This window comes from Pyrgilauda ruficollis, unplaced genomic scaffold (genome assembly GCF_017590135.1).
Source record: "Pyrgilauda ruficollis isolate IOZ18807 unplaced genomic scaffold, ASM1759013v1 scaffold10, whole genome shotgun sequence".
NCBI lineage: Eukaryota > Metazoa > Chordata > Aves > Passeriformes > Passeridae > Pyrgilauda > Pyrgilauda ruficollis.
Window position 1 is genome coordinate 14015455 of NW_024508101.1, and position 22962 is coordinate 14038416.

Consider the following 22962-nt stretch of genomic DNA (forward strand, 5'->3'; position numbering starts at 1 on the left):
GCTCTGCTGCAGCGTTTGGAAAGCACCATGAGCAGCAGATGGGTATGAAATAAAAATAAGTATTAAAGTACTTGCAACTGCTCAGTGAATTCTCTCTCAGCTTTATCAAAAATGCTATTTCTAATTCAGGCTCTCAGATGCTGGGACAAAAACCCAGAGTGAGGAATACAGACACCAGGATACAGGGAGCTTAGAAAACTGCCTTTATTCTATTAGTTCTTGGAAAAATGAAAATACAGAAAGAGTTTAGTTGGCTGCAGAACAGCAAGAAGTTCACAGGTTAGGAGTCTGATCACTACATGGTAACCAAACTTACACAAAAAGTTTATTTTTTTTTTTTTTTAAAGTTTTGAAACTGGGTCCAGCAATGAATTTAAGGCAACTGAACAGTTCAGAAGCTTTGAGTGTGAGCAGGCTGTCTTTTCTCATCCCTACAGCACGTTATGGAAAAAACTCCTCCTGGGTGTGCAGACCATTCATATAATTCAAATGGGTCAGACTCTTACAAATGAACAGGGGAAGAGGATCAGCTGCTTTCCACCGGACTTTATTTTCAAATACAGTTTCTTAAAAAACCCAGAACACCTTAACGCAGAGGTTACAAGTAACAGTATTAGGAAATCCAATTATACAAAAAATACTACATCTAAGCTGGGGTAAATAGATTTATTTTTGGTAACATACATTTAAACTGGCACTAATTACACAGTAACTAAAAGGTAACTAACATGAAACCACAGAACCCTCACTTTTCCTTAGCTGAATGGGACTTGGTCATTTCAGAGTGATCACGTTTTCAAATTAATGTTTTACACCAAGCCACGAAAATCAGATCTTCCTAAATGTGATAGCACTTAAGCTACTGTCGATTCCATACAGCCATGTAACGGTTGTACTCAATTAGAATAGGACGTTAGTTATAAAGTAGTTACAGACCAATCCTCTGTGTTGACAGCTTTTTCTCTTTATAGAGACAAGAAAGGAGATAGAGAATTGTCTTCAATTAGCGCCTGGCATATCCTGTGAGTGCAGAAAAGGTTTGTTAGAGGAATGTTGAGGTTAACCTTGGGTGCACAGATGAATTTGATGCAGATTGTTATAAAAATCATGGTTGGCTTCTAAATACTGGTAGCAAGATGACTCGATTTTTAAATCTCTTAAGTAAATTATAGATAATGAAAAAGGCCAGTAATCATACACTAAGATTAATAAACAGCACTTCAAAATTACTCAAGTGCAGGGTGCTGCTTTGGCCATCTTCCTCTGGCCACGCTTTATAAGAGAAGGCACCCGGACTTTTTCTTGCCACGCCGGGCTTGCAAAGCAGCTCTAGTGGCCATTTCAAACACCTCCCTCACACCGTCTTTGGTCTTTGCCGAACACTCCATGTACCCGAATGCACCAATGCGGTTTGCCATATCCCGGCCTTCCTCGGGTTTGACAGGCTCCTGCAACAGCACAGAAGCAGCAGATGAGAACAGCCCAAACCCACACTGCTCTTCCCCTTCCCACCCAGCTTCCCAACAAATGCAAAGGATTTCTGGATTAAGTACACGTAATTAATTGGTTAGTTAAAAATGCAATGCCAGAGGACACGATCAGTTTTCTGATATCTCTGAGCTTGAAAGCTGCAAGACTTTTTGAAATGAGCAAGTGACTGCCTATTTCTGATGAAGCATTTATGTAATTATTTCCTGCCACTGCAAAAAAGCTTATGAACAAATCCCCAAATCAATGCCTCAGTCTTTATAAAGAGTCATGTTGATCAGACAGCCCACAGAAACCAGCAGCCAGCTGTGGGTGCCTGTTTAATGCTCTGCTACAATCACCACACACTTCTGCCATTTATTGTAAGACTCTGAAAGGAACCTGCCTGCTTCATTTTGGCCAGCTCTCGTCGTGTGTGCTCGTCATTCCTCAGGTCCTTCTTGTTTCCTACCAAGATGATAGGCACGTTGGGGCAGAAATGCTTCACCTCTGGGGTCCACTTCTCTGGGATGTTTTCTGAAGAAAATAAATAGAGGCATGACTGTACAAAGCCCCACTTCTGGGGAGAGTTTTATTTTAAAGCTTTTACACGCTGCTTGAGTCGTCGTAACTTGATAATCCACACTGATGCCCTTTTTTCTACTCTTCATAAGGAAGCAATAGACCTGTTCTGGTATTACCAAAAAAGACAATCCTGTCTGTGGTAATTTGAAGGCTGAAGGACATGTTAACATTTTGGCTTCTCTCAGCAGCTACATGACAAGGATTAGCACAAGAGACTTTGAAGAACAGCATGCAGAATTTTGGACTGGAAAGTAATGGAACATTTTGCTTCAAGAAAAACATTTTATTTATCTCCAGAAGCTAGAGATGGGCACAATAATGAAGCTAAGTTTTAACCTCACTTCTGTTCCTAAAGCAACACAAAACAAGCCCTCTCAGCTCTCCCCCTTACTGCAGCAGAACTGTTCAACACACTAATTACAGATATACAGAAACAAAGGCTTGGGGTAAGTAATTTTCAATCTGCCACTTCTCCCTACATGCAGCAAATGAATTTGCAACCTCCTCCTCACATCCCTACATGACTTTAGTTTTTTAGTGAAAGGAGGACTTGGGGGCTTTTGAAAGCAAAACCTTGACAAATTCTGTATAGCAGGAAGTGCTGAACAGCCTAAAACATCTGGCTGTGCTTTCATAAGCTCTTAGACAGTTGAGATTCACAGTGGATGTACCTGCAGGCTGCATAACCACTTTTTATCTTCGTAAAATTCCATTCAGCTTTTGAAGAGACATTCACTATTATGTAATATGGCATATCTTCTTGCTTGAAGGAACAACTCAGACAAGGGTTTTGAAGCCAGTTTTTGCACTACAGCCAAAATACCAATTCTGCAGCTGCACCTGGAGTGCTCAGGTGTGCTGTACACCTGAAAAACTGCCTGGCAGTTCACTGCTCCCAGGGACCCTGGCACCCAGTTACTGGTGAGCAGGAAGGGAGGAAAGGGAAGAGAATTTTTACAACCTGGGCAAACACAGAGTGCTGCTGCAGCTCTCGTGATTCTGGAGAATTCCCTAATGTCTGAAAACTACACACTCAAACCAGCACCAATTCTGAAACTAGAAAAGCTCCCAAGGGAAAATACATTCTACAGTGCAATTTCCAAGGGGAATATATTGATATAGAGAAGTGGTTCTGATTCAGTTAGAGACCTACTTACCTAAACTATCAGGACTATCAATTGAAAAACACATAAGTATAACATCAGTATCTGGATAAGAAAGCGGTCTAAGTCGATCGTAGTCTTCCTGTCCTGCTGTATCCCACAAAGCCAACTCAACCTGCAAAATTAAGGTAAGGGTTAGTCAGATCACCAGGAAAGTTCTGATTCAGAAGCCAGGAACTTAACAAAACTGACTAAAATATTTCAGTCAATTCACTCAAAAGGAGGAGACTACAAGTTCTCCTTTGACAGGAGAACTATGAGGAATTTTACATTCTATAACTCCAAAAATCAACTTATTGCTGCTTTAGAGTCTTTTCTTTATACCTATGACCACTGTCAATTCTCTAAAAGGACATAAATAATGCTACCAGCAGGAAAGCAAGACAGAAGAATCGAAGGAAATTAGCTCCAAAGGGCTGGGCAACTCTGACAAGCATCCCAGAAATAGCAGTTTTCAGTGAAAGTGGACTAAATATATGCTTTTCAGGATTATGCACATTTTCAATGGGTTTACAGCTGGAACCTGTAGTGACTAGAAATGTCAAGATCATACTTATTTGTGCACAAATTTAACAAAACTGATTTGTGTGTAAAGCTTCTTGTTACTAAGAAGTAAAGTACCTAATGTTCTCTATTCTTCTGCTTTTGCTGGAGCTAAGTAATAAGACACCCCAATAAGATTGTTCAAAACTGTAGAAGGAATAGCCAACATTTAAAGCAAAGGACTTGAAAAACTCTAATCAAGCTCTTTAGGTACATATACTCTTGCTAAAGATTCTCTGATGAGATTCTCCTTCACAATGGAGTGGGTGCCTTCTCCAAACCCTTGCATTCAAAAATTCCAGGAAAGAAGTCCACAGCAGCTCACATAAAGATTGATGGGCAGAACTGGAACCCAAACATGAGCCTGCATGTGCAATGCAACTGTCTGTTTGAATTGTGACGAGACAAAGCCTTGAGTTGCACACATATATAAAAATAATCTTCAGATTTCAGTATTTCAGTCAGAAACATTCCTCCTCTCACAGTCACCTCTGCAACCGCAAATGTGAATTCTGTGGCAAATGTTCATATTTTTAAAAAGATTCCTGTTGACAGCTCCCACATGACACTGGAATCAGCTCCTAAAACACCACATTTCCTACCATCACCTCTTTGCCTTCATATGACTTCTGGTAATGCTTTTCTAGGAAGTCAGAGATAAATGGCTGTCAAACAGAAAAGGCTTAAGCAATTCTCTCCTACAAACTTCTGTAATCAAATTTTCTGAAGACCAAAAGCTTAGGTAAAATACATCCTCTAGTTACAAAAATAAAATCAGCTGATACTGCTCAAGCTGCTCATGCTATTTTCCTTTAGCTACTGGCTGCATCTAGCTGACAGGGCATGACTCCCTATTCACTCATTCAGAGATGCAGAGATTCAGACAGAAAGGAATGAGGAAGTTAGACTTGGTGATAAGAGGGAGAAATGGATATCATACATATTTCAAACAATAGTCCTTAGAGTATAAAATACAATATAGAAAGTGTAGAATCTGTCACTTGGGGAAAAAACATGTCCTAATATTAGTCTAAAAGTAAATTTTCTTTTACTGATTCACTGATTATGGGAGAGGAAAGCTCTTTTTAGACTCAAATAGCATGAACTATCATGACTAAATCCATAAATAATCAATCCCTGCAACACTAGGAAATCAAATTTAACATAAACTCCAAAACCAGCTCAAAAACCTCTTTTTCTCCAGTCAGGATTGACAGTGAGAGATTTCAATCCATCAGTCACTGCATCTGAACTAGAATGGACTGAAAAATGTCCTGGCTGTACCTGAGCCCAGAGCAAAGGCAATGTCACACAGGGACAAAACAGGGAAGCTCAGCACCATCAGCACCAAGACCTGCAGTCCCATGGCAGAGTCAGCTCCATGTGGTTACAGCACCCAAACAGACACAGGCTCTGCCTGCCTGAGAGGCTTTGTAAATAGCTGAGCTTTCAAGGTGCAAAGCTCCTGCTTTGTGTGCTTCTGGGGTATCCTGGAAAGTGACAATTTTGCACATCACCCAGCACCCTGCTGACAGAACTGCAGAAGGCAACCTACCCAGGAATAGCACCTACAGCTGACCCCTGGAGCAGGTGTCTGACATGTCTGCCTGTATGGTAAACAAAAGGACTCAAGAGGTTCCACTGATTAAAAACTGATTTTCAAAATATTTTAAACAAAAATGAAATATTTTAATAATTAGTTTACTGAAGTACAAACTAAAGGTGAAACTCAGTGAACTGTGGCTACACTTGGGTGCTAAGAATTGGGTTCCTTCAGACAAGCAGGACAGGTGATGCTGATGTACACTACAAAAATCATCCCCTTTAATCAACCTGTCATCTTTTCTCAGCAGGATGCTGCATGTTGCCAGGGAGTAGGTATGAAAAAAATTCTCTCCAGGAATTAGTCTTTGTTAATTACAATACCAGGTCCCTATTAAAACAGGGACTCTGTTTCAAAGGCCAGTAGCCCCAGTGCCCTCAGCATCTCTGCATTGCTCCATCTCCTCCCACCTGCTGCAACACTCTACTCAGACTGACTGCATGGCTTTTAGAACCTCAGCTTGTGTACAGTTAGAAGCACCTTGTTAGACAGACACTGGATATGAGCACGTTCTAGTAAGGCTGGTATTGTTTTCCACAGGAACATCCTTAATACGTGGTTAGTGCTTATATTCTAAATACATTTTAAAATATTACATTTTTAAGGATGTTTTTCCACAGGAACATCCTTAATATGTGGTTAGTGCTTATATTGTAAATATATTTAAAAATATCAATTAAGTGTAGAGATGTCCATGCTATTCTGAACAAACACCAGTTTATTCTGGCTCTTAGAGAAGGGTTCACATACCTGCTTTCCATCCACTTCAATATCTGCTACGTAATTTTCAAAGACAGTGGGAACATACACTTCAGGGAACTGGTCTTTGCTAAATACAATCAGCAGACAGGTCTTTCCACAGGCACCATCTCCCACTATAACCAGCTTTTTTCGAATGGCTGCCATAGCTGAAAAACAGAACAATGACTTGTTAATTCAAGTGTTACAGCTTTTAACTGAGATGCTAATAATTAATAAACACCAAGTCTTCAATTAGTAAGACCTTTTAAATTGATTATACATGTCCATTAGGAGACAGACACATCTGGACTTGGGTAAGTTCAGATTCCCATTCTTTTAAGAAAAAACACTCCCCAGCACTTATCAACATACTGGTGAACCCACTAGGTGCAAGAATAATGGAAAGGAGAGGAGATGGTCCTGGTTTTGCATTTATTGATCTGTCCTAAAGGCTGAGACAGCAGCACCCAGAGACAGGAGTGAGTGAGCAGCCCTGTCCCAGGTTACCCTCTCAGAAGTGTATTCCAGGTAATCATATACAAGATGCTTCAATTGAAGGGCAGTAACATTTTCTTATCACACTGAGGTGTCTTAACTACAATTTGCCAGTCAGCTGGACTGAGGAGCACCTGCTGCCACATCAGAGCACCAACAGAGAGATCTCAACCAGTTCCTCAGATTACAACCACCACTCTGTGAAGGATTTTGGCAGGACACATCTCACTCCTCAACCCACTTTCCTGGGCATTAACCTGCTCCCAGGTTAACAGAGCCTGCTGTCAGCTTGCAGTAAGAGAAGGGGTACTCAGAAGTGGAGACCCCCATCCCACGGTGCTCCATGCAGATCTCTGCTGTGGAATGAATTGATCAGTGATGAACAATGATTGGTCTGTATCAGGACCACACAAATCCATGACCTGCTCGTGAGCAACTCTGGCCTCAAAAAGACAGTATAAAAGCTCCAAAAGCTTTAAGGAAAGCCTGGAGTCGGGGTGGGGCCAAAGGAGATAGTTGTTTTGGATCTGGCAAAGCAAACAAAACCAGCACCACGTATGTGCCTGCTCTCTCTTTTCTCCAGGCTTTTGTTTGTGACCAATGCAGGGACAAGCCAGAGATTTAGGGAGTGACCTGCCTACTCCAGAGTGCAGTGAGGACAGACCCACAACGACTTTCTTCTCCACAACATCAAGGCACTCCAGGGGTAGCTGCTTAGTCATCCCATGAAACTTCCTGGAAATGGAGCAAACGGCAACGCCACCACAATACCTATGACTGTGTGACCAAAATAGCACAGAGGGAGCACCCTGTGAGTTAACTTTTGCCATGACAAACCCAGAACAAAGTTCTGTGAGGATGACCAGGGCTGCTGGCAAGGGGAGAAGGCCTCAAAGAAGCACAAGAGAGATTTAACGGACACACCAAAAACATTTTATCCTTTTCACCTCTTTTCTTGCCTCACGAAATCAAGTAAAAAGGTAAAACTACCATCTAAAAGCACACTTTGGTACTGTTAGGTAGTGAAGCAGCAGTGGATATTACTGAGAGATTCTGTACTTCTGCTCCAGGTACAGAGAATGTTCCAGGTACCATTTCAACCCACCAAGCAGCAAGGTCAAGGACAGCCTTGTCAGACACCACTGCTCAAGTGATCCAAATCCATGTCTAAAGTGAGTTTCTCTCACCTTGTAAATATATATGTACACAAGTTAAAGTTATTTATCTTAGGGACTAGGGGTTATTTTTACATTTGTGGAAGATTTTAAATGATCCAAGTCCTACAGAATTTTTCTTTCCGTTGTTTTAGATGATTTTGAATACTTTCTAGCAATGGTACTACTTGAATTTTACAGAACGGGAAATTATCTGTCCTCTGTACAAACTCAAGATCAACTACTTGTAACTTCTATTTAATGTCAGTTTTGGCTAATCTGCCCTTCAAGTCCTACACAACCTCTGAAGTCATTTACTCATGTGCTCCACAACATTTACAATGAGAAAATTTCCCTCAATGTGTACCCTCGCCCTTCTCTGATGTAATATAAGCCCATTACTGTTTATGCTGTTTTTTGTGGCCATAAAGAACAGGATTATTCCCTTTCCCCAGTGCAGCTGAGAATACTTGCCTTCATTTAGTCTTCTCTTCAGGCAAAACAATGCCAATTTATTCAAGCCTTCTCTGTAAATCATTTTTCCTATACTTTCCCATTGCTCCCTTCTGGGCAGAGCCCAATTGGCACAAATTTACTGAAGTGTGGAGCCCAAAAGCTGAATCCAGTATTTCTCCTAGGGCTCTGTGAAGAGTGCCCAAAGCTGAAGGATTCATTTCATTGATCTTCTGGGACACCCTGCTTAAACACCAATCTGGAATTATGTTTCTTTTTCTTTCTTCTTCCCCCTCCCTAAAGACAACACTATTGATACAGTCAGCTTTTAATTCCTGATAGCTCAGACTTTTTCATTCGGATGTCTCTGCAGTGAGTAGTTCTCTCTTCACACAGCTGAGTATCCACTGCCACACTTTTATTTATCCTTACAGTGACTGATGGTTTATTCCACCTTCAGGTTCTAGCTCTGTCCTTCAGTTTAATCATGGTCTGTTGGATGCAAGTTTAATAGTAGTGATTCCCAGATAATTATCTAGGCCATTGATGAAACCACCCTGGAGACACAGTGGGTGGCTGACATAACCTGTCCTTCCCTGCCATCCTCCCTCCTTCTCCCTTCTGTGCTGGTGGCTGGGACTGGTCTATGATGCCTTGAGTTCCCTGCAGTATCACCAGGGTAGGTGACCTTTTGGCATCACCTACGGATAACTGTATTTTTCAATGGAGTATAAGATCAACTCTATCTTCTTCTAAATACTTCCATCACTCAGATTACTTTTTAAGTGTTCCTTGCCAGTTACATTTTATGCTCTGGCCTTCTACATACCTATGCCTAAGGTCTACAAGGAAGCTACCATTATGTAAAAAAAAAAACAACTCCACAAACCCATTATTTAATGTAGATCTTTCTACAAATCCTTCCCCAAAAAAGCTTGAAAAATTTATGGATATATATATATCAAAATTATTTCAGGAGCTTTATTTTATCTCCTCAGTATCTTTTTCCTGAGAAAAGCCTGTTATGAAACTGTCTGCCTGAATGCTTCCTGAGATGTGCTGACATTATTTGGACCCAAGATGCCCTTCAGCAGTGTGTGCTCAACCACTTCCTTCCCACTGCTCAGGACCCGCCCCATGAGGCTCTCCTGCTCACATTTCTGTGCAGGACTGTCACCAGGACAGATCAAACCTGCCCAACAGTCCCCTCCATCTAGTACATTCAAAATCTAGGGAATTAAAATTCCTTCAACATCAGCTTCTAGAGGATCCTTCTGGACCATCACAAAAAGCCTCAACCACATTATCATTTTTTGGTGACCCATGGCATCCTAGTATTTTTTACTTTAGTTTCACCTTCCACAGCATTACCACAAAACAATTTCTTCTAGAACAAGTGTGTTGTATAAAATTCAATTCAGGAGGCAAAGATCACCACTTAAAATCTCCAATTTTTAGAAGCAGCTTAGATTATAAATGCTGGGTATATATAAACACCTCAGGATGTCAGCTCTGATCAGAGACAGACACCTCCACCCACCTCGGAAGGAAGTCACCAAACATCACAACCACTTCTTTCTACTTATCATTATCAATGAGCCACAGAATGGTTTGGGTTGGAAGGAACCTCCAAGATCATATAATTCCAACCCCCTGTCATGGGCAGGGACACCTTTCACTAGACCAGGTTGCTCAAAGCCTCATCCAACCTTGAACACTTTCTAATTTATGAATTCCTTGAATTTCCTAATTTAGAGGATTCAGTGCACAGATCAGCGTATTTCAGCTAGTTATTTTTAGCTAAAATAAATACATTCCTCTCCAGTGGGCAGCTGTAAGAGGTTGTCAGGTCTGGCAAAGATTCAGAAAAACAACATCTTGGTAGCACAATAGAGAAAAAAATGGATTGTTAGAATGAAGCTGCATCTTAGTGGTGCATGTCGCAAGGACAACACTAACAGCATTCACAGCAGGGTCTTTCTGGTGCATTCTGACATGCTCTGGTTTTCTTCATCAAGTATTCTAAAACATGGAAATACATCAAATTTGTATCAGCAGTATATGGGAATCAAAGCACTTTGTTGGCCTAAAGAGTTTCACTTAAGATGCATATTACATACAATTTACTATTTGTGGCAGCACAGCTTTTCACCAGTGCCTACATTTAGAGCTAAAAAACCTCTATGAACTACCTGAGAGGGTGTAACAAACAGACCAAACCCAACTACTACTGCCTCACTGTAACTGAACAGAAGTACATTCATCCTTTTACACAACACAGAGAGCAGGGAGAGTCCAATAAACACAGAAAGCTGCTGGAAGTGCATCACTGATGATGCACACAGAACGCTGAGCAAGAAATAATTTATCCCAATTAGTGTAGCAGAATGGCTGCAGTGATCTTCTAGGAGAACCTGTGCTGTCTTCTGCAGCAAGGCAAGAGATCTGCAATTTTTCCTACTTTTAAATGAACCACTCTTCCCACCTTTGCATTTATAGGATTCTCAAAACCAGCTAGTCTGCTAGATTCGAAGTGGAAACTCTCACAGCATGACTCAAGTGACTCATCTGAATGGAAGATATTCAATTATGACATTTCTCCAGCCTCAGCCAGTGTCTTTCACAGGTATTACAGGAGCTGTAGACATCATTTGCTCAATCCCACTAACATCACAGGAGGTTACAACACAAGGAGCTCCTGTTTGCAGAGTTGCCACACTAATATTCTTGTTACAGGAGGCCGCTGTTTCTAAGTGCAGTGAGGCTCCAAGACTCCTGCAGCATAAAGCCCTGCTTGTTAAGGGAATCCACCAAATACTCCAGAAGAATTAGAAATGGGGAAAATATTTTTTTCCATGTTTTAAACCTACTCCCCCCAAGCATTACTCTTTACTGCAAGGGAATTTGCCTCTTCAGCATGCTATTTATTTTTCCAAGGAACAACTTTTCTAGAGCCACCTCTCTGGCAGGTCCCAAGGCCACACAGCATGAGTGAGGATTGTGGACAGGCTGTTGACATTATGAAGTTGGATAGGCTGACAACAAACATGCCAGGTTGGTCTGTCTCACTCTGGATCTCATCCTGGAGAAGGTAACTGATGGAAGAAACAGCCCTTTACCATCACATAGGTATCAAAACTATATTTAATTTCAATTACCAATTAACTATTAGTAACTTTATGTTGCCTGCTATGCTACACAGGCAGATCCTTTGCACAATGCAGAACTTTGAAAAATAAATAAAATTGCATGTCAGCAAGAACTCAGCAGAAGCAGTTCAGAAGCAGTTCAACATGCAGTAAGGATGCTGCAGGGGACGGGGGAGAACATCCTTTAAATTCTTTCCACCTGATCTTGCTGAAGTCCTTAAAACCAAAATGTTGGAAGGTAAAGGTTTTGAAATCTTAGAAAGACTGCCTTGCTGCTGACTCCTCTACACAGTACTGAAGCAGTTTGCTGCTGAGTGAATTACAGCCTGGTTCTCTTCTCACTTGTTTTATTTCCCTTCGGTCAGTCAGCCCTGCCCTGGGCAGCAGGAGGAACAAGAGCCAGAAGAAGAAACCCTGCTCAAGTGTCTCCCACCCTGACCAGTGAGGCCCTGCCCTCTACCTACCACATGGAAGAACTGACTCTGTCCCAGTCCCTCAACTCCTTCTGCCCCAGTACCTATATTTACTCTTAAAATATACTCACTTTTGTTCAAGTGTGAGGTGGAGGAAGAAAGAGTTTTCCCCGAAGACTCCAGGGATCAAGAGGGGATGAGCAGGCTTTTCTCAGTTTTCTTCTGGCCATTTAGCAAGGTCGGCCATTAACACTGAGCAAAGCAGTTTGGAGTCCAAAGCAGAACAGCCCCGAAGCAAACAGGTCTGATTTTAGAGTAGCTGTGTACAGTGAAGAAAGAGACTGAACAAAGAGCATCTGAGTGGGTGAAGTGGGCTGAAGACTATGACCAGGGAAGGGGTCAGGCAAACAGGCCAGGAGGAGAACAGCAGAAGGATGTAACCACTCCTCTGCAACAGAATTCAGGACTCCCACATCTCCAACAGCAGGCAATCTCAAGCATCTCAATCTTCTCCTCCACTAAAGTCCCAATGGAGAATGCCAGCAGCTATAATCCTTTTTTGCTGCTCACTTCTCATTAGTGAAAGCACATATAAACAAATACCAGAAATACTGCAGCTTGCTGCTGAAATGCTAATCCTGCTACCTTAAATCAGCTTCCTTCAGCATATGTAGGCCTATGTGTGCTATCTTGCCATTTTTCCCCATGTAACCAACACAGGATGGCCCTGCTCTTTCATAGCAATAGTTAGGAAGTAAAAGAAACTGTGACCCCAATCCACCTCTTAGAGAATCTGCAAACTGGGAAGTCAACAGCCTTGGGAGTGAAATAAAACTAAGAAAAAAAATTATGGAAAAACATGACTCAGTCACATAAAGGAGTCAGATAGAACCCATGTTTCTGCTCCAGAGTTCCTAAAAGATCCTGGAATCCATACATACCCCAAAACATGTGGCAAGTGACCACTTATTGTCTGAACAGATCTGTACAGCCACACTGACAGTCAAGGCAGACACACTGAACTCAGAGTGATCTGCTCTTTTGACACCATGAACAACCTGAAATCAAGCATTACTGGGATGGAACCTCAGTTCAACTCCAAGCCACCACAATCAAAACACTAAAAACATGAATACGGTCACCTCTATCAAGGGGGTAGTCAATACATTTCATTGTAATGGTTGAGATTTTCTTAATTCTGTGCAAGTTTGCCTGTGGACACTTCCACTCATAAACCAAAAAGCCACATTATTTAAAGGGTTGCTAACAAGGCCTTCATTGTAATGGTTGAGATTTTCTTAATTCTGTGCAACAGAATTAAGAATTATTCTTGCTAACAAGGCTTTTGAGAAATAGCTATATTTATATTCCTTACTGCAGCCAGTACATAAAGCAGTTTGACAGTACTGCAAAATAGACCTATTTCTAACTACAGCACTATGTGGGAGCAGTTGGTGAGAAAAAGCTATCTGCTGGGGCTTTTTGGGAGGGTTACATATGAAATCTAACACTTGAAAAAAGTTCCAAAGGTGGCAAAGAATAGGGCAGGCGACTGATATTGCACATTAAATTTAACCCACAGAGAAACAGAATTTTTCTCTTGTAGGACTGAAGTACAATTGAAAAACTGACACAGAAGGTCAGCACAGTATCCAACGGGATTAAACTGAACACAGGTCCTTTGGGAAGGTCTTTGGACAAGGCAAGCTGCATGTTCAGCTTTCTGATAACAGTTCATTCAGCCTACATCAACCAGGCTCAAGTCTGGCATGTTTTACTAGCTTGGAAAAAGTGCCTTGCAAATAGAGCTGTACTTTTCCAGAGCCAGCTTTAAATCAGGAGCAGCATAGCTGTGTTCACCCCCAGCTAATAAACCTCCCCAGGTCTCAGCTAACTCCACAAATAACCAGCTCAAGCCTCTTTGTACTACATCACCAGAACTGGGAACAGGGTCAGCTTAACTGCATTAGGTCTTAGCAACACTGGTTGCCAGCCCCAGTGAACCCTTAATGACTGATTAATTTTATACAGTCATTGAGAGTTATCCAAAAGGACACAACAGGTGTTTAATAGGCACGGGCATACAGTGCATCTTCATTAAGGACACAGAGTGTTGTTCGTGCTGCCTCTGCAATGGCTGTGATGGGGCAGGAGATTCCTCATGCAGTATAAATCCTGCCAGTGCAATGTTTTGGAGGAAACCTGAATCAGCTGTCAGCACTAGATCCGTGCTGAGTGTCATGTGGACACAGCACGTCTAATCTGAGATATCATGTGAAGTCTCAAAGTAGGATTCATCCTATCAAATTACAGCCTTTGCCCTTGCCTTCCTCTTCAGGAAAAATCCTGTGTGACAACACACAATTCATCTTCCTCTCAGAGAAGAAAATTGTTTTGGATTCTAATAAATTTGCTTGAAAACATTTTGCTTTGCTCTCCTTCCCTGTACTGAGCCCCTGCCCGTGCTTTACAGGAACGAGCCTCAGCACTGCCAAGTGCTCCCAGGAACACACAAACTATCTTCTGTTAAAACACCCAAAGCACGACCTGTGCAACCCTCTACACCCAGCACTGTGTCCCACAAGCAGCTCCAACATGGACACTGACCACTAGACCAACTTGTTTCTGGACCTAAACTTACACTTAGAGACTCACAGACCATCTGTTACTGCAGGTCTACACACATGGAAATAGGGACATTGACTTAGGAGTTAGGTCTCTCCACCTCAGTGCCTGGCATTTCAGATAAACTCAGGACTAGATTCATGCACTAAAGAAGAGGAAAAATGGGAAAGAAGCTTCTCCCTGCATGCTTGCCAGCCTTCAGCTCAGGAGTTTCTTGGGTCAGATGTAGTTCCCATGAATTTGGTAACCTCAAACAGATCTCTCCTCCATGAGCTTGTCCAGACTCCCTTTGAACCCATGTAAACTTCCAGTACACACAACATCCTGTGGAGGGAGTTCCCACAACTTAATTACACATTGTCTAAAGCCACTTCCTTCAAATTCAAGATTGTCCCTATTAGTTTCTTTTACTGCCTCCTAATTCCGAAATGGAAAGGGAGTGAACAATTTGCCTCCGCTCACTCTCTTCCTGCTGCTCACATAACAGCCTTTCCAGACTGGAGCACTCTAACACAGAGAGAGTTGTTTTTTTGGGTTTTTTTTTTGTTTTGTTTTGTTTTTTTTTAATTACCTTTACACCTTTGACAGTAGTGACTGTCTATTCCTGGCATAAACCCTGGTAGAGGTGTCATCTTCCCATCCCACATTGTCCATCCCAGCTCCAAGTGCCCCAGGGCTGCTGCAGCACAGCTCCAGGAGAGGAGCCTTAAACCCATTCACTGAGTATCACAGAACCACACCCTGAGATGCGTTTCAAGTGCAAACAAGCCACTGCTTGGTCATTCCCCAGTACATTTCACCCCGTGCATTAATTCAAGTGCAGATCATCTTGACTTCAAACTAGCAGTAACAGAGAATTCCATACCATGCTTCTCACTCCAGCAGTCAATTACATTTTCTGCATTATCATGAGGTTTTCCTTGTCACTTCCTCACTTCTTCAGCCTCTGCAGATTTCCCATTACTGACATTTTGCATTTCTTCGAGGTGACCACTCAAAAACACAGCCCAAGAGTCTCCTTCATGTTCTCACTACACATAGACTCACTTGAGCCTCTACTTGCCTTTCACAGTTGCCCTCTTTCTACTAAATTTAATATGAACCATATTGATTTTGTTCTGGATTCTTTTCTCACTGAAAATGACAAGCAATTACTGTCAAGTACTAACTGAAGGCCAAGATGAACACTTGCACTTAAGAACCAAACTACAACAATTAACACCTCTCGTTTCTATTTCCCCCAGCCCAGGATCAGTAACACTGCCTTAATTCTTTTCTGAACACTTTGTTACTTATTCCATTATTGTACCTGGGATTGATGTCATAGTCTGATGGGATTACAATCATTAAGATTGTTCTACTTCTCTTTATTATTACTGCATATTAGTATTCTTTCAAACTCAAACTGCTGCAGTATGGAAAGAGCTTTCTGGAAAAAAAAATACATTGCCCCCCTCGATTTTCAGGCCAGAGATTTTCAGAGCTAAGATATATATCAAAACAGAGGTGTCAATTACCAAGTCTGGTCAGATTAGGTGTGCAATATCATTCAACCTTTTTTTTTTAAACTTAATGAGATAATCAGAATACCTGATTACACGGAAGTTCTCTGTGTATAGATAAATAACTGCCAAAAGATAGGAAACCAGGCAGAAGGAAATGCTCAGCGCTCTCAGAAAAACACCCGTGCAACCTGCACAGCTCAACGTTCATAAATGACCTGAAAAAGCGAAGAAAAATAGCTATACAACAAAATTTACCAGTGATGTCAAGATGTAGAGGTAATAAAGGCAAGGGCTAACTGTGATGGATTTCAGAACTTTAACAGACTCTGTGCCTTGGCAATAAAATTTGAAAGAGAGAAATGTGAAGTGATATGCAATGTAAAAACTAGATTCAACTTTCTGTACGAAGTGATGGAGTGAGAGCTGATCGCTGCTACTCAAGGACAGTATCCAAAGGTTATATAGTTAATTCCTTTAAAATAAAAGCTCAATACTGCAAAGTGCCACAATTTTAAAGATCCCAGTATTAAGAACTAGGAGAAAAGGAACAAACCAGAAACCATTAAGATGATGTCGGAATCCATCGCATGACTGCATCTTCTGATGTGTGCAGCTGTGATCCTCCATGTCAAAAGGCTATAAATGAACTGGAAATGACTCAGAGCAGTGCACACGGATGATTAAACTACACAGCAGTGACCATATGAGGAACAACTGCAGCAGAACTGGAAAAAGGACAGTCTGGAAGAGACACAACCACAAAGAAAACAACTGGATGCTTCTCTCAGACCCTAAAGAGCGGTGAGCAAAGCTGGGGCCTGAAACAAGGACAAGAGCAAACGGGACAAGCCAGCATGAAAGCAAAGGCAGGCAGGCCTCCCAGCAGGACACATGGCAAGGCCTCACCACACTTCAACTTTTTAGATCCATAATTTCAAAGCTATTTGAGCTCCTTTTTCCTCCCAGTTACTTTCCACAGTTTTGAGCTTCTGTTTTCTATGTTCAGTTACTACTTTTCTCTTATTTCATCTGTAGGGCTTTCTCGCACTGTTTTTTAAGCGTGAACAAAACAGATGCCTTCATTTCCTTTCCAAGCCAGGTTATTTAATTCACATTCAGCACTTGGTAGGAGAAAAACACTGCAAAAGAAGGTTCCTGAAAGACCTTTTTTAAGCATGTTTAAGTCAATTTTTTTTTTAAACTAAACCAGCAAAATGTGAAAACAAAACTCTGTCTTAACATTATCAATGTGCATCCTGTTTTGTTAACACCAAACTCAGCAGGGTGCTCCTGATCAATTGCCTGCAAAGTTCACTCCTACTGTTCACCTCCCTATTGGTACATAATAAGTAAATTAACACTATTTCAGAACCCAGGGAAGAAGACTAATTTGAGCATTTCTCCCTTGTCTTCCTCTACCATGACAAGTCCCTCTCCAAGGCTGAAGGCAAAGTTTGGACTTTGGGGGCAGAAAGAAGGATTCTGTCCTCAGGATCTGTGGCTGCTGTTGCTGTCCTTGCCCCCCCAACAGAACATTCTTGCTCATTTGCCCCCACTGACTCCATCTTTGCTATCTGCAGGCACAACGACTTACGAGAGCACTTCTCTTATGCAATACTGAGTCCCAAGATTACTTTGCACAAAATGAGATTAGGGCTTAATATTGAGGTAATTATAGTAGATCTGTGGATTTCCATGTGTGTGTAATCTGCAAAACGCTTTGCATTTCAGCCAGTTTTTTCTTGGTGTCCTCTCCTCTCTGACACCTCCTGCATGTCAGATGGGACGTGGGGCACCTCACACTGAGCAAGGCAGGCTTCTGCTTGGGTGTGGCGGCTCTGTCTTCAGGTGCCAGCAGTAAAGCACATATGGACAAGAAAAACTAACACTAACTTCTCCAGACAGCCATCTACTTGTACCACAACTGACACTCACCTGTGTTCCTTCCTCCTCTTCTCCCACCACATCTGTTGAAACTGCCCTGGTTCAGATCAAACGCCCAGCAAGCCCAACACTGCCTAACACATGCAGGTATCTCAGACAGAGTAAAACAAGGAGCAAATGCACTGATACCACCACAAGTGTATTTTCTCAGTTGACAGCTTGGGAGTAATTATTTCTTTTTATTCTTTATGCTCAACAGCCCAACATTTGACAGTGTTTTCTCCTCTCATTCCACCTGTTTGGTTCTGAAGCCATGTAAATCGTTGTCATTCAAAGCACTCTGTGGCCCTGCATTCTGTGGTCTCAGTGCAGACTGAGGGAGAGGCTCCATCAGTTTTGATCTAGACCAGACTGCTTGGTCATGTCTTTGCCAAGCTGAGGAGTCCAAATCTTTTTAAGCATCCCTTGTATGGAATCCATTTCTTATCTCTGATCACTATTTTCAGCCTCATCTTTGCTTTTCCAGCTGCAATGTATCTCAAAGCACATCTTTCTTTGTACCACCCTGCTGTAATCAGTGTGTTGAGGACTAAAAGCCATGATGATATCCCTGTTTTCCTTTTTTTGTTCCTTTCCCAAAACCCCTCCAACAAACTCATATGATCACTATTGAACACTAAACTTCCATTTTCACAGAAATAGGGCAAGCTCTTCCTTTTAAGTGGCAATAATTAACTTTCACCCCATCAGTGCATAAACAAATTAAGATTACCCCCCTGTTTTGTATTTATCTGGAACAAATTTAATTTGGCATTTTGCTGCCTGTAATTCAGTGTTAGAAGGACAAGCTACAATTCCTCCTAATTAGCTCTGGTGTTTTCTTCCCTTCTCCTTCAATACTTTTCTCACCAGATCATTTATGAATATGCTGAACAGGAGAGATTTAATGTAGATCCTTCTTCTTCACTTGTCCCAAACTTCCCTTCTCTGTGCTTCTGGAGTCATTCAAAACCTCCAGCAGCTATGAGCTGCACCATTTCCTTTGCAAAAGCCACACTGGCTTTCTGCTACGCTAAGTTGTTGGTCCATCTGGTTAGCTGTTTTTGTCTTCTACTTTTTAAAAAGGCACTGAACTGTGATATCCTGCTGAACTATCTTTAAGAACTGCTACCACATAAATCCTCTTCCATTTCTGTGGCTTCAAGGTATTGAGAAGTTACACAGTGTAATTAGTAATTCGGTCATTTCAGGCCCAAGTTTCCTTTGGAACCCTTGGGCAAGCACCATCTGGTCTTGGCATCTTGTAACTGTATTTATTACTTTGCTCTATAAACTACTTTGCTGACAATTCAAGCAGAGACAGATCTTCCAATGAGTCCTGCTCTCCATAAAGAGAATATGTGGCACAGGGAACCTCTTCGGACTCCTGGACTCCTCCACGGGAAACAGGAATAAGTCATTTCCTACTCATCGCTTCATCATCAAATATTTCTTTCACTTTTCCATCTACTGGCCCTCCGGAATGCTGAACCCTTCTTGTCTCTGATTAACTTGGATTTTTTTTTTTTTTTTTTTTTTAGTATGATGCTTCTCAGAGACTCTCTGGCAGGTCCTTGTATTTTTCATTTGACTTGCCAGACTTCACGTTCTTATTTACTTTTCTGGTCAACTTCTTGACTTAAACTTTCTGAAGGCTGTATTCTTATTTCTAATACTTTCTTTATCCCAAACTGCATGTTCATTCTCATCTGTCAACATTCCACAGTATAATTTAAAATCCTCCCAACAACATTTTCAATTTCAAGTGCAGAAGCCTAGTTCTGCTGTGGTTTACATGGAACCCAGCCTTTCCAAACAGCTCTTGGACTGAGGTTCAAAAAATGAGCCAATTCACTTGGTCAGCACCCAGTCAAGATCCCGCTGTGAGACAACCTTCTCACTTCACACAATTTCAACAGAGCAGACGGGAGGTGAAGAATAAAGAGCCTCCAGGTGTAAAATATAAGAAAAATGACATGCTAGCAAAGAATGCAAACAGAGATAACTGGTACTTGGACAGCTGCTAGTTCTTTCAAATCACTGACACAAAGGTAATCTTCCTTAAAACTGTGAAGATGAGGAAGAGGAATCCCTTTGTACACATCCACACAAGCAACCTGCTCCAAATGTGACAGTTCAGGCCAGGTGAGACAGAATTATTTATGGTTGCAAAACACTGCTAATTAACTGAGCAAAGAGACTGATTTGAGCTCTGTTTCTGATTAAAAAACAACAATAAAAAAGCAAGCAGAAAACCCACAACTGTCAGAGCCTGAGGAAAGCAAAACCTCATATTTGGTGTACTGCCCAATTTTACTGGGTATACTTGTAACTCTCCATCTGTTTGTTTTACAAGGGACCTTGGTCATGAAAAGTGGTCAGAGAAAGACAGCAAACCTTCTTCTGATTAGTTTAATTAGATGATTCACTTAGGAAGGACTGGCTGTTAGTTGTGGATGGCAAATATCTTAATTAAAAGGTGGTCTATAGATATTTTAGTTCAACTTTTATAGCCTCTAATGTCCTTTGCAAATGAAAATATGGTGATAGGAAAAGGACAGAAGTGAGGAGGGACAGGGCACTGCCACTCTACCAACTCCAATTAGCTTTTGTTACTTCATTCACTGTTCAGAATGAGTGGTAACAGATCCCACCAACACCAGAAGGCACCCAGACACCAAACAGTAGTGTAAAAGTAGTAGTAACTTAAGCAGTGTACCACAGACAGTATTTTGGGATATTTCTGCCTATTTTTGAGATTTACCAAAAAGTAATAAGCAACTACCTCTTTTTATTTAGCTACCCACTATTTATAGCAGGAGAGGAATTATACCAAAAGGCAAGGAGCAGAGAATTTTCATCATGCATTCAGGTGTGTGCAGGTGCATAGCTGTACCCTGGGGATGGAATGAAAGTCAGCTGTCATTTGGTGCATTTATTTTGCATTGCACCATTCTCTATTACAGTTTCACCCTTATTAGGTGTTTTACTAGGACAAGCTCATCGTGGATTAATTTAAGATTTCAAGGGCACACTTGCTGTACTTTATCAACATGCTAACTTCCTCAAATTCACCCAATTACACTTCTCCTCCACGTTAGTTCAAACTGCATTTGAAGACATGTTGTAAGGCAACAGAGCAGAACAAGAGAGAGATGAGATTTAGCATTAAAGGTAAAAGATGGTGACTGAGTGGAGACTTGGAAAGAACTTGATGATACCACAGCAGCAGGGAGTAAAATGTTACAGAAACTGAGAAGGTACACTTGGCTAATGAAAAGGTAGCCAAGGTCAGAAATACCTAGCACAGAGCAGACCACAAACATGGTGTGAAGAGGAGCCCACAAGGTTCTGGGCAACTTAAATACAGTGAGAGAAAAAGATTAAGTGTAAAAACCAGAAAAACCAAGAGTTACTATCAGAAAAATGAGGAAAGATTATGATACTTAAAAGACCCCTCCAAAACGTTTTCATTTGGAATTTGCTTATCTCAAGAGCCATCCCCAGTCCTACATCCTGGTGGCAGTTAAGATCATTTAGGATGTTTTTACTGTCAATTCCTGGCTCAGAGAACTCCCCGCCTCTGGCGCTTGGCTGCTGTGGCACTCGGCCAGAGCCTGAGCCTGGTGAACGAGGAGGGATAACATGAGAGCTGCTCAGCTCAGTTCTGCTGTGACTGAATTTATTTTGCCCCTTGTGTGACAGTGCATTCATGTCTTGAAAAATTATTTTTGAAAAAGCCACGTATTTTAGTGTTAAATGATACAAATCACCCAAATTTATGTCAAACATTTATGCTGAATATGCTGTTAAACACTCCAATGAACTAATTAAAGTGAAATAAGGCTAACATTTTTCTTTTTTTAAACATGCAGCCTTGGTCCAAATCAGTGCCAGAATTAGACTCCGTATATTTGAACGAGAAATGCCAGTGCTGTGTGGCTGGAGACCTGAATAAGACCAGAACAGGGCAGGAAGAAAGCACACATGTATCAGAAGAGCCTTCAACAGCAAGCAAATATTTTCACAATCTTTTCAGGGAAGGAAAGACTTAATATTTCCATACTGGGAAAAAGTCCCCAAATAAAGCCATCAGAGAACCTAATACTTTGAGTCACAAACAACATTTAGGGCACATAAAATTAACTTTTGAGATTTCTGAGACAAAAAGAAGATCAACAGAAGTCTGCTTCTGGAAGAAGTTCACCATTTCAAAGTCACACAGATGGCAGAATTGACACTTAGGCTAAACTCTGGAGGGGGGGAAAAAGGCAACAACAAACTTAACATTACCTAGGGAGGTCTTAATGTTTAATTTTCTCCAAATACTGTATCACACAGAGAAAGGGTGGTGGGAACCACTGCTCCTGAAGGGTTCCCTGCAACAAACAGGTGAACTGTACCAGGAGAGAAACAAAAGCTGGATATGAGGCAGCAACTAAAAACAAACAAACCCCTGTTCCAGACACCTCTTAAAGGGATATCAAAGTAGATGTGGGATCATTGGACTGGGAACAATACTTCATCTGAGGATCTGTAACAAGTAACTCTCCGGACCTCTGGCAGAAGTTTTGGGTCTTATTTTTAAAACCCAAACAGTAGTCTCGAGGTTCCTCTCGCCCTCGAAGGAATGGGTTTCCTGGCAGAAAAGGTTTATGCAGGGTGTCGTTTAACACCGGGCAGTTCCCAGCCCAGGTGAGGCTGTCGGGGCTCCGGTCGTGTCAAACCACCCCCGGCGTTTCCCCGGTCTGCTGCAGCCGCCCCACCAAAAAAACACCGCCCAAACTTTCCAGTTTCGCTCCAAAGGCCGATTCCTCCCCAAGATAAAAGTTCAACGGCGCACAAATCCCCGGCAACCCTTCCGCAGGCACCCCGGCGCGGCCCCATGTGCGGCGGGGGGCCCGGGACGAGCCCCGACTGCGACCCCCGGTGCGGGCGGGGCGCGGCCCCGGCGCTGGTGACGTCACACAACAAGCTGCCACTCACCGGGGCACCCCCGGTGCCGCCCGTGTCACCCCGCGGGGCCGGGGGCAGCGCCGCCGCCGCCTCCCTCCGCGCCGCCCACGGCCGGGCGGCGGTACCGTGTCCCGGGCGGGGCGCGGGCGGCTCCCGCGGGAGAGCCCCGGGGCCGCGCCCCTTCCTC

At 42.2% G+C, this 22962-nt stretch overlaps 1 protein-coding gene across 2 annotated transcripts; it reads right to left on the bottom strand.

Moving 5' to 3' along the window:
* Positions 1–180: 180 nt before the first annotated feature.
* RHOA (ras homolog family member A) lies at positions 181–22197 on the bottom strand. 2 transcript variants are annotated; one of them, XM_041460182.1, is made up of 5 exons: positions 22113–22197; positions 6112–6269; positions 3210–3330; positions 1874–2004; positions 181–1448 (listed from the first exon to the last, which is right to left on the bottom strand). In XM_041460182.1, the coding sequence occupies exons 2-5, from the start codon at positions 6265–6267 to the stop codon at positions 1275–1277; spliced, it is 582 nt and encodes a 193-aa protein (XP_041316116.1). In that variant the 5' UTR covers positions 6268–6269; positions 22113–22197; the 3' UTR covers positions 181–1274. The 2 variants fall into 2 exon arrangements, with proteins under 2 accessions (XP_041316116.1, XP_041316124.1); XM_041460190.1 differs by lacking the exon at positions 22113–22197 and adding an exon at positions 15982–16114.
* Between the last annotated feature and the right edge of the window lie 765 nt (positions 22198–22962).

Coding starts and splice junctions, on each gene's coding strand:
- RHOA (XM_041460182.1), bottom strand. CDS start 6,267: ATGGCAGCCATTCGAAAAAAGCTGGTTATAGTGGGAGATGGTGCCTGT. Junction 2,005..3,209: donor TGATAGTCCTGATAGTTTAG/GTAAGTAGGTCT, acceptor TATTTTCTTCAG/AAAACATCCCAGAGAAGTGG. Junction 1,449..1,873: donor AGCTGGCCAAAATGAAGCAG/GCAGGTTCCTTT, acceptor GTGCTGTTGCAG/GAGCCTGTCAAACCCGAGGA.